A 12,641-nucleotide genomic window follows, 5' to 3' on the forward strand; every position below is an offset into this window, starting at 1 on the left:
CTATATAATTTATTTATTCTACAGTGTCATCAGAAATGGAAAGAACTTAGTACTCCAGATATTAGCATTGGTCGAAGTTAATTTAAAGTTAAGGCATTTTCAAGAACTTTAGAATAGTTATTCTGCCTTGAACAATTTATCCTAAGAAAGCAATTACAGATGTGTGAAGATTTATCTATTCATGCATTCAGTAAGACAATCAATATAAACCCATATGAAGAATATACAATTGTTATAGATGATGTTATGGAAGAATGTATAATGGCATGGAAAAATGTTTACAAAACATTTTAAGTGGAAAAAATCAGGTATTAAAACCATATGTAGGTTATTCTTGTGCCAATCAAAACAGAATAAGATGAATACAGCTTAAGGATTCCCACAAATTACAATTAAAAACCATGAATACGATACAGAAAGCATCTGAGGACTTTGCCAAGTATATAATGGCAGGTGGGTTGGAAACTATTGGGAAAATGAGTAAGGTCCCATAATGGAGGCTTACAGATTTTGTGGATGAGAAATGACTCTTAGAACTGCAATGCAAGCACTCACAGAAAAAAAATAAAAGAAAAAGAAAACCCTCTCTACATATAGAGAAACAACTCTGTATGTGATAGTAACCCTTCCTTTTTCTCCAGCACAGGTGTCTAAAACCCAAGAAAACGCTCTCTCACCAAGAGAACTGGAGCAAATGAGTCCCTATTATGTTAAGAGCAAGGGGGATTCACATATGCTATCTCTGGATTTGACATCATATGGTATTATATTAGAGCAAACATATGATATCTAACCTTTTGGGATTGACTCATTTCCCTTAACATTATGGTCTCTAGTTTGGCCCATTTGGCCATAAAGTAAAGCATTTCATTTTTTTAAATAGCCAAGTATTATTCCATAGTGTAGATGAACCACAGTTTCTTTATCCAGTCCTCTGTTGAAGGGCATTTAGGTTGCTTCCAAGTTCTTGCGATTGTTGATTGTGCTGCAATAAACATTGGGGAACATGTTGCTTTGTCGTATAACAAGTCTTTTGGATTTATTCCTAGAAGTGGTATTGCTGGGTCGTATGGTAGGTGAATGTTTAATTGCCTAGGTGTTCTCCATATTGACTTCCATAGTGGCTGCACTAGCCTGCATTCCCACCAAAAGAAGTAGGGTTCCCTTCCCTCCACAGCCTCGCCAGCAGGTGTTGTTGGTAGATTTCTGTATATGGCCGATTCTTTCAGCTGTTAGGTGAAACCTCGGTGTTGTTTTTACTTGGATTTCCATTATTGCCAGAGAGCTTGAGCATTTTTTCATGTGTTACTTCACACTTACTTGTACCTAATGTAACAAGAACCTGTGATGTAATTCATTAATTAACCATCCACAAGAGGTGGATTGTTTATAACCACCTGTGATTGTCAGTGTCCACATATAACTGTTATTGGTATGGCCCATGAACAACAAAGGCCTAATCCTCACTGTACCTATAATAGGGCCCCAGGACAGAAGAATTAACCTACAATGAAAAGTTATTCTTCTACATGGCTGGGAGACATTCCAGTGGAAGCATGACGGACTTGGGAAAAATTCACAATGGACACACATTATGATTCCAGAGAGGAGAACAGAGGGGAGGGGAAGGGAGAGCCCACTGCCAACTAAATTGTATCAAAAAATAATAATTATTATTATTTTTAAAAAAGAGCAAGGGGGACATGTGGCTTTCCCTTCTTTCCCTTTTCTCTTGCTGTCTCATGTGAAGGTAACCTTCACCACGTTGACATTCTCTGTCTCTTGGCTAGAGAAATCAAGAAAGCGAACCTTTGAGAGCTGGAAAATATTATAGAAATCACATAGTGAAGAAAAAAGGGAAAAAAGCAACAATAACTGTGTATAAACAGACACAAGTCCTGCACATGCACGGAACAGGCCTGGTGAAGCACACAAGTATGAAGAGCTGACCTACCACATAAACCAACGCCCACGCCCCAGACTAACCCTGAGTACAGCAAGTTCCAGTGATATCCAAAAATCAGAACAAAATATTTGAAAATTCCATGGATTCTAGAATCTCCATAAGCCGGAAGCTGAGGTCTGAACCTAACCAGGTTGGTTGCCTACTAAAACAAACAAAATAAACATTCTTCACAGGAATTTAGCAGGGCTGAGTCTCCTAACATACTCCTCAGAATGTTTAGTTTATAATTCGAAATAACATGTCATATGAAGAGCCAGAAAAATTACACCAATGTTCGGGGGGTGGGGGGTGCGGACAATCAACAGATGCAAATGCCCATATGGCACCAATGTTGGGACTATCACATCAGGACTTTAATCACCTCTTCAACAAGTCTCCATGAGGTAATAATATCAAAACAAATGAAAGATATTTTATTGCTGAGAAATGGCAACCCAAAAAAGGATCCAGATTGGTATGTTACAATCAATACATATAATATCTGAGACTTCAAAATTCACCAAATGGGCTCAACACAAGATGGATGACAGAAGGAGACAGATCAAATTGAAATTCGATAAACCAAAAGGGGATGGAGGGTCAGCAGGGCCATAGCATAACAAACTAAGGCTATACCTGAGGATGCAGAGGCACCACCACTCCATATGGCACCCATCAAGTCCTAGCTGCTCCACTTCCCATTTAGCTCCCTGAACCCACGTGGAGATCATGTTCTCCCTGCTAAAGGCTTGAGAAAGCACCATCGAGCAGCCGAAGTCCTTGGGCCCTTGAATCCAGACCAGGAAGAAGATTTCAGTTCCAGGCTTCAGATTGGCAGCCCAATCCCAGCCTTAGTGGCCATTTGGAAGTGAACCATCAAATGAAAGATTTCACTCTTCTCCATCTCTCTAACTTTGCCTTTCAGGTAAAAATAAATACATCTTTTTTAAAAAAAATAACACAGGGAAAACAAAGAATCTTAAATCTTAACCATCAGGACAAGAATCAAATCATAGCAATTCCATAAGAAAATATTAAGAAAATACAGACATACATAGAAATGTGAGTTTTTCAAAAGGCTTATAGATGACGTGCATTATGAAGAAATTGCATACTACCTCAAAAAAATTTTTTAGAGTTTAAACTTACCCTTCATTTTTGCATTTTCTAGAAAATAATGCGATAGTAACCCTCCCTTTTTCTCCAGCACAGGCGTCTAAAACCCAAGAAAACGCTCTCTCACCAGGAGAACTGGAGCAAATGAGTCCCTACTATGTTAAGAGCAAGGGGGATTCACATATGCTATCTCTGGATTTGACATCATATGGTATTATATTAGAGCAAACATATGATATCTAACCTTTTGGGATTGACTCATTTCCCTTAACATTATGGTCTCTAGTTTGGCCCATTTGGCCATAAAGTAAAGCATTTCATTTTTTTAAATAGCCAAGTATCATTCCATAGTGTAGATGAACCACAGTTTCTTTATCCAGTCCTCTGTTGAAGGGCATTTAGGTTGCTTCCAAGTTCTTGCGATTGTTGATTGTGCTGCAATATATCGGTGAAATTTCAAAAACACAAACATGTGCAATCCATTATAAAACAGAAAGTCTCAAAGAATTTTAAATAATAAAACTCAAATGAAAGTGAAAATTTATTAGTGCTTATAAGATGCAGCCAAAGTTGTTCCTAGAGGGAAATTTATAGCATTAAAATTATCTTATATCTGAGCAAAGTCCCATACAGGTGTTGGTTTGTGTCCCAGTTGCCCAACTTTCCGTCCAGATCCCTGCTTGTGGCCTGGGAAAGCAGCTGGATGGCCCAAACTCTGGGACCCTGCAACCAATTGGGAGACACAGAAGAAACTCCTAACTCCTGGCTTTGGATCAGCTCAGCTCCAGTCATGGCAGCCACCTGGGAAGTGAATCAGTGGATCTTCCTCTCTGGCTCTCCTCCTCTCTGTAAATCTGACTTTCTAAGAAAAATAAATAAATCTTAAAAAAAACACACTTTAACGTGTAGATTAATAAACTATCATAGTTTTCATAGTTTATCATAGTTTATTGATGTATCATATATGGATACCATGGAATACAACTCAGAAATTAACAAATTATTGATAAACACAAAACACAGATGAATCAGACATGCACTATGACAAAATTTTTTTAAAATCACCAAACTGAAAGATTTACTTTATTTTCTAGAAAATGCAAAAATGAAGGACAGAGAACTAACCTGTGATTGATAAGATTAAGGGCAAGATTATTACTATAAAGGAGCAACACAAAAGAATAGTTTTAGGTGATGTGATGACGACTTCTATGCCTCTGTCAAAACTTACAGAACTGTAAACTATAAAGGAAAGTTTTTATATACATGAATTATTAATAGGTTTGTAAAAATCATATGTATATACTAAAATTCTGAGTTTTTAGGTATGAGCATGATTGAAAAAACAAGTGCAACATACCACCATTGTTATCTCTGTGTGACACTCGTAATTTCAAAATAATTTATAGACACGTGATTTCTTCAGAAACTGTAGTTGTACACACAGCAGTGAGAAAAAGCACAAACGAGGGTCACTGAATAAGACATTTGAGAAACAGTAAAATTAAGACAAATTTATTTCTGGTGCCAAAAAAAAATGAAACTCTTGTAGCTTTTTCATAATGCAAATTGTTATGAACTTTATACATATATATATATATATATATATATATATATCTGTAACATGACTCTGTATTTGTTTCTGTGTGTATACAAAGTTCAAGAATAAATAGCCTCTTGGAGTGCTAAAATCCTAGGATGCAAGAATAAGAAGCAGAATTAAGACAGAACACACTTTCTTCCCTGTGGTTTCCTGTGTTAAATCCATTTACTCGATGACTGTGTATATCGCTTCTAAAATTTCAATTTTAAATTACAACACAGCGCTACAGGTCCAAATATAAACCAATATGAAGGGATTAGAAACTGACTTTTTAGAATCTTGTGCTTCTATTCAGTATCCTGTTCTGCCTCACCATGGATTAGACCAAAGAATGTCTCACTTTGAAAGAATGCTGGGTGCTTCACACCCTGGGACAGGACTCCCATCCAGGTGAGCAGCAAGTTCTTCCGACAGTCTAGCCACAAGCTTCCCAGAAGAAAGGCTACATTATTATCGAATTCTGAAGCAGTTAAGATTTTTCCAGGCATGCTTGGATCACAGGAACAGCTGATTCAATGTGGAAAATTGTACTATTGTTCATGCTCCCACAGAAACATGTCACATTTCAGAATAACATAGGGAAACAAATGAAAACCCTCAGAATAGTTACCAATTTTGCTAAATGCTATTCCAGACATGGGAGAACGGCAGAGATGAGAACAGAAGTGACCTCAACTAGTGGTCAGATGACTTTCTGTAATTTCAATAACATTTGCAACAAAGACAGGGAATGGGTGATTATATCACCAACTATTTCCCCAACTCTGACAAAACCAGGCCCCTAGTTCATTTCTGATCCAAAAGAAACACTTACAAAAGTTAAGTGAAGTCTAGGCAAAATATTATTCTCCCAATTCTTCCCCCAGGTTAGGAAAAAACATCAACTGAATCCTTGAAGGTTATGTGCATAATTCACGGTCAAGCCTAAATCTGTTGAACGAAAAAAAAGTGCAGTTTCACCCTCTTTAATATTCAAATAAGACAAAATAAAAATAGAAAGAGCTATTTAATTTGGTTCACTGAGTAGTGATCAAACTAGTGGTCTTCCGAGGGTGCTCTGTGGTTTTAACTGACACTACTCACAGCCCACTAGCATAGTTACATAACCATGTACACCATCTCTTCTCAAGCAACTTTGTGCCCTACTTACTATAAAACCAGGAACTAAGTCAGTCATTTCTGTTTTGTAAGAATTTAAGTAAATATATGACCGACCCAACTGCAAAATTTTATGAACTCACAAAGCTCATTTTGTGTCTAACACTTCTCTAAATGTCAAAAGTTCTTAGCCCATCTAAACGCAAAAAATAATGTATCCTCTAGTTTTATTTGACCATTCTTGCCCTTCGAGCACATCAAGCTTTTCCACAACTAAGCTCTTACTTACCCCTTTCCTTTGTGGTTTTCTTAAGTTCTTTCACAACGCAGATTTCAATTACTTACACACAAAAGAACAAGGTCATATTGCCTTAAACTTTTCCAAAATGCCTTCATCTGGTCAAGATAGAAGACCACGTTTTTTTAGCTCTATTAAAAGATGAACAGCAAGCAAAATAGCATTCCTACATGTTTTGCTAAGATTCAACCAAAGGCATACCTACATCAATGTCTTTTATGTGAGGATACAAATGATAGAATACTTTGAGAAGTTAGTGCTTTGAATAAAATGTGTTTTTCCTAATACATAGGCTTCCTTTATTCCAAGCTTAGGGACAATGCAGTCAAACCAAAATTGTTTTTCATCTTGGTTGCTCTGAAAATCATCTAAACTGGTTTTTCAATTGCAATAACCAGCACACCACTTGTGTCTGTTAAATATTTTCCTTTCTTTTAAAGTAGTGATTTTTTACATATTTTCAGTTATGTCGCAGTAATAGTCAGCTTAAATACGTTTCACAGTGGTCAGAATTCTTACACTAAGATTGGTTCCCATAGCTATTGCATGTTAAAGTACAAAACAAAACAGTGGGACCTGACAGCATATACCAGAGGATCATTTATCAAAGACGGTACATAAGAAGCCCCTGTTGATCTTATTAAAATGCAGATCCTTGGTGGGCATGCAACCTAGCTTAAGATGTCCATGTGCAGTATCAGAGTTCTGGGGTTCAATACTCCAGCTGCTGACTCCAGCTTCCTGTTACTCCAGACTCTAGGAGGTAGTGGAGATGGCTCAACTAAGCTGCCAAATAAGCAGGCATTCTGGGTTTCCAGCTCTGGCTCAAGTCCAGCACTGTTCATTGTGGGTATTTGGGGAAGGAACCAAGAGCTGTTTTTCTGTCTCATTCTCCTTATCTCTCTCCTTGCTTTCTCTTTCATCCATCTTTTCTCTTACATAAACAAGGAAAAAATCAATTAAGAAGTAGATGCCCAGAGCGGTGGCCTAGAGACTAAAGTCCTAGCCTTGAACACACCAGGATCCCATATGGGTACCAGTTCTAATCCTGGCAGCCTCACTTCCTATTCAGTTCTCTGCTTGTGGCCTGGTAAAGCAGTGGACAGCCCAAAGGCTTGGGTTCCTGCACCCACATGGGAGATCCAGAAGTGCTCCAGGCTCCTGACTTCGGCTCAGCTCACCTCCAACCATTGCAGTCACTTGGGGAATGAATCATTGGACCGAAGATCTTCCTGTCTCTCCTCCTCTCTGTATATCTGATTTTGCAATAAAAATAAATATCTCTTTAAAAATGTAGATCCCAATTCAGAAGGCCTCAGCAGAAGCTGGAGGTACTGCGTTTCTAACAGGCTTCCAGAACACCATTCCACAATGCATGAACGCCAAGGCAGGAGAGGAGGAACAGCGGGAATGATGCAGCCTAAGAAATTACAACGCCTCAATCGGGGTCTAGCGCAAACTCAAGCAAATGGGAAATCCAGATCTCCACTTCAATCATCAAATATAAAACTAATAATAATTTAATGTAGTATCAATCTAATTAAAAAAATAAACATCCAGTCCATGTTTCCAAAGTTGATACTCACACATCTGTTGAACAACCTATTACCCATATCAAACATACATAAAGCTTGTTTTTTTTTTTCATTCCTATTATTTTGAATGTTTTGGGAGTAAACAAGAACATTCATTGAAAATTTAGAGAAAGAAAGTTTCCAGTTATTCCAATATTTACTACATAGCTATTATCTTCTAAATACTAGTTTGAGGCCCTTTTTGATTATTTATGTTGTTTTTTCTTTTAATTGGTACCTTTGGGAAGACTTCTTTTGTAACTTAGGAAATTTATTACTTGGCTACAAAATACAAATGACATCATGTGAAACAAATTCATCTACCCTGATACTAAGGAAATATCGCAACATCAGCTCATTTGGATCTTCTTTCTTTCCAGTTTATTCCCAGTTAAAGTATTTCTTCTCCTGGCCTGACGTGATGTGTAATGAGAGTTTCTGAAGTACTTTACAGTATACGAAAAGTCTAGCTTCTTCAATGTTTTTCAGCCTTTTTATATTCTCATAGTGCCTGTTGCTACCTGCATGCATATCTCCTCCACACGGGTTCTTAGGTATACACAGCAAAACCTGTACTTTGTTCCAAGCTAACATTAACCAGTTATCTAATAAACAGAAAGATGAGCTGAGTCAGTGCGTTTATTTCATGTAAGTGTAACAACAGCTGTGTTTCCTAGATCATTGTAAGGTCTAGTGTACCAGTTTTCCACTGCTCCTGTAACAAGTTTCCCAAAGTGCAGAGGCTTAACTGAAACAAATTTTTCTTGCACAATTCTGGAGGTCAGCTGTCCCACCTGGGTCTCACTGTGCTGAAAGCAAGGTGTCAGCAGGGCCGTGTGCTGGGAATTCCTGGGGGAAATTCTTTCCCTTGGCCACACCTTCTTCCAGCTCCCTCCTACATGGTCAAAGCCAGCAATGGGTGTCTGTGACTTGCTTCCACGGTCACATGTTCCTTCAGCTCACTCTGCTACTCTGTTTCCTGACTCCATTATTATTTTTTCAAGCTGTGTTGGCCGCAGGTCGAATCCAGTGATGATAGTGGATTCAAGTGGGTAAACTTTCTTATGATAAGCTGAGCCATCTCAGTCTGCGACTTCAGTTTCCCCTGAGGCTCTGCTTCTCCTGTGATGACACTCTTACTCAAAAAGAGAGGGTCGACAGCTGAAGGGCCGCTGCTGCTCCCAGTCCTGGTGGCCTAAATTTCCCAAAGCGTGTTGTGGTATAGGGATGCCACAGAACACACAGTCCAACTGTGACCTTCAGGATAAATATCCTGACTCACAGCTGCCTGTGATCCAAGTCACTTAGCAAGAAGTCCTTCTTGTTAAAATCTTGAAAAGTGAAATACCCTCCTAAGATGGCTCCAAAAAGCATCAAATCAGTATAGGCATCTAATCCAGGGGTAATACTGTTTACTTAGTTTTTTTTTTCTTTTAACACACACAAAATGTAGGTAAATTATAGTAGCCTAGTTTTTTTCATGCCATAATGGAAGATTGACAAGTAGGTTGTTTTAACAGCTGTACAACGCTTAAGCGAAAAGGACTATAAATCTCTAATAAAAAGGGTAACACTTAACATGAGTGCTTTTATAATGCACTTTCTCACGGGAGCTCTTCGTTAAAGGTACTGGCTATATTTCATTCAGGAATCACAGAGAATAAAAAAAAAGGTGAAAGACTGGCTAAATGTTCTATAGAAACTGAATCTAAATATGAAGCAAAGTGGAAGTTTCTAATATGAATTTATAGTTTGAGTTCCGGAATACACACAAAAAAGTATATTTATGATGAACGATGAATTTATTTAAAATAGGTAAAACCAGTCATCAACACTGAAATATAAATCATTTGACAGCATACCAAGAACTGACTTCACTATGGTTTTGTGCCACACAGAAGTTATGAGATACATTATTTCTTGTGAGTCTTGTTCTGTATCGCAGCAAACAATGCAACATGAGAAGCAGTCGTTTCTCTTGGGTTAACTGACACCCTCAATTTCTCTCTCTGTCCCACCTGTGGTCCATGAAAACAGCATTTAAGACTAGGGCTCACCTGAGCACTATGCATTCTACACGGCTTGGGTAGAGTCCCCATCTGTACTTTAGCTCAGTACTGCTGTTTTACTTCTCAGCTGGGCCAACTCTAAGACAGATTTGATTTGGGAACAGGATGAGGCAGTGAGTCCAAGAGGAATTTTGCTCACCCATAAGTCCTAAAAAAAATCTATGTACATGTTTTTCAATAATATCTAAACATCTCTAACCCATTTAAATGCCGCAAAAGTTAACACCATTTTTGGTACTCTGCATTTGGTCCATTTGTTTTACATCCATGTTTATCAGAACCTCAGGGCTACAGACTTAGCTCCTTCAACCTATGAAAAATATCTACTACAGCATACAACTGGCAAAAGCAATCATTACTGACAAACCAGCCCGTCCAGCAGGACTTTGGAAACTTACCCAAGTTCCTTTCTTGGTCAAATATTAAGACAATCCCAGTAACAGTCATCTATTTCCTGAATGTTAAAAAGGACAGAAAAACAGCTCAGTCTGTTGGGTGATTCTCACTGTGATGAAAGAAGAGGAACAAAGGACAACTGGCAGGTGTCAGCCAAGGTCACAGACAGACTGAGTCTGAAGGAAGAACCGGAAGTTGAGGATCTGAGAATTAACACCACTGTACCACTCCTACATCCGGGAAGTCTTCTGTGCCTAAGCCTATGTGCATCTCTTGGAGGATGCTGTGGAACAGAACTCGAGTTTCTTTCTGAAAAGGCCTAATGTAGTGCAAAATATCGGTATTTCTAAAACCACCTGATTGCATTTCTTTGAGACATCCTAAGCTTTTAGAAGTGTCCTGAATCAGGCCTCTAGTCGCCTTCACGAAAATGTAGGCTCAATAACAGGCATGTTTGCAGGTGTAGTCGCCCCTGTGTTATCAACCTTGAACAGAGCATTTCAGGAACTGGTTTGACATTTTCTCTGAGACCCTCAGAATGCATTTAATTCTTTGATTTTTAACCCTTTGACTAGAGAAGGTAGTCCTTGAATGTGTATGCATGTGTGACAGCCTTATCCACCTTGTCACCCCAAAGTTCCTTCGGCCACGCTAGAAATGGGTCTAAGGCTCAGGTCAATTCTTGATAAATGCCATTTTAGTGGAAGTAAAAAAAAAAAAAAAGTAATAACCTGAACTTGTCAAACTATCATGTTGCAGGGGTAGAACAGCTGCTTATGCAAACTACCACATGGGGACAGAGATGGGAAGGTACAGTCACACTGGGGATGCATTTTGATACTCTCCCCTAACGTTACTGGGGAAATTTCTGACAATGGGCCAAGAACAGATGTAAGGAGGACAACTTTATTAGGCTGGGAAGATTGGGTGCTCTCAGGTGAAGCGCCAAGGAAATACCCTGTTTCCTTTATCCCCTGCAGGTGTATCCCACAGTGCGTGCTCCGAAAAGCACCTTGCCGGTGAACGGGTCTGAGCCCACTCAGGAGCAAGTTCCTCGGGATGCTTTGTTGAAGAATTTCCTGTGTCAAGTGTTACACACAGGTGCACATCCCCCTCCGAAGAGCCCACCACTAGGCTGTGCCCCACCTCTGTGCATCCCCAGCTGGCAGGTGGCGGAGGCTGTTGCACAAGGCGCCAGGGCAGGGCGGCCAGGCCTTGACCCGCAGTCGCCAGGAGAGAGGTGAGTACAGAGGTGGGCGCTGAAGTCGCAAGCGCGCGCGCGTGCCGGTGCCCGCGCACCCACCCACGCACGCTGGCACCGGCTGGCTGACAGGAAAAGGGGAGGGGTCGGCCTTACCAGATCAATGAACGTCAGGAATTTCCAGCTCCCGCCGTAGGTCTGATGAGAGGGCATTTCGATGGCCTTGTAGTTGCACAGGATAGAGCAGTAGGACAGCAGAATGGCCACCCGCAGCACCTGGCAAGGGACAAGCGCCATGTTCGCCAGAGGCCTGGGCTTGACTGGGCCGCGAGGAGAGCGGGCACCGTGGGAAGGCCGGCACGGCGCGGGGCAGGCGCAGGGCAGGCGCGGGACGGGCGCGGGGCGGGGCAGGCGCGGCGGGCGCGGCGCGGGGCGGGGGCTGCGGCGGGCGCGCGCCCCTGGGGACCCGCGCGGCCACGAGCGCCGGGGCGACCTGCGGGGGCGGGCGCTGAGTGCGGGGCCGCGGGGCGGGCAGCGTGACGTCATGACATCGTCACCCGCTTCCGCTGCTGCGGCGTTCGCGGGGTCCCCGGAGACCCGGCCGAGGGGGAGGCGCCCCGAGCCGTCTCCCAGCTGCCTTCCCGGGCTCGGGGCGTGCGCGCGGAGCTCGGGGCGCCGCAGCCGACGGCGTCTGCCCGGGGCCGGGAAGCCTGGCCCGAGGCTCGGACACGCAGCCTGGGCGCGGGGCTGAGGGCCTGGGCTGAAGGCGGGGAGGCCAAGGCGGACACGGATCCGGCTCGGGATCCCCGCCGCGAGCCCACGGAGGGGGTTGCGGCTGACCAAGCGGAGTGGCGGGTGGGAATGGGTACGTGGGCTGTCATCTTTTTAATTGTTTTCTTTTCAGTTTCAATTTTTTGTTTTTGGGGGGGAGTGAGGAGTTGGTTTTTTTGCGCTGCTGTTTGAACACTTCCTAATAAATTCTACTTTGAAGGAGCCTGTGGTGTTCCACAGAGCATGTGAACTTAGATAGAATATGAAGTGGGGACACGAGCCTTACCAGTAAAAACCTGTAAAGAGAGGACTGTCAGATAATTTTATCGCTGTGAATTGCATTCAACTTAGAAACAGATGATTCTGAAGTTCTGTGTCAAACCCCCGCGTGTGTCATTTAAGATTTGTTCATTTACTTATTTTGCCCACACGACAGTATCAGGGCTTAATGGCAGGAAAAGAAAAGTAAACTGTAGCCTTTCTGCCTTCCAGTAACTGTTGCCACCCTAAAGTTACATCAGTCTGTGGGCAGTATTTTATATAAATCATGATCGCATTTCAGCCAACCAG

At 41.5% G+C, this 12,641-nt stretch overlaps 1 protein-coding gene across 3 annotated transcripts in view; it reads right to left on the minus strand.

The window, feature by feature from the left end:
* The window catches only part of AIG1 (androgen induced 1), a 254,463-nt gene extending 242,826 nt beyond the window's left edge, over positions 1-11,637 (minus strand). For 2 of the 3 annotated variants that reach the window (XM_058669096.1, XM_058669147.1), the window contains exon 1: positions 11,457-11,636. In XM_058669096.1, coding sequence (XP_058525079.1) covers positions 11,457-11,597 — 141 coding nt within the window. In that variant the 5' untranslated portion in view covers positions 11,598-11,636. Of the gene's footprint in view, positions 1-11,456 lie in introns of all 3 variants that reach the window. The other variant, XM_004587283.4, reaches the window with a different exon arrangement.
* Between the last annotated feature and the right edge of the window lie 1,004 nt (positions 11,638-12,641).

Source organism: Ochotona princeps, chromosome 1, assembly GCF_030435755.1.
Source record: "Ochotona princeps isolate mOchPri1 chromosome 1, mOchPri1.hap1, whole genome shotgun sequence".
Taxonomy (NCBI): Eukaryota; Metazoa; Chordata; class Mammalia; order Lagomorpha; family Ochotonidae; genus Ochotona; species Ochotona princeps.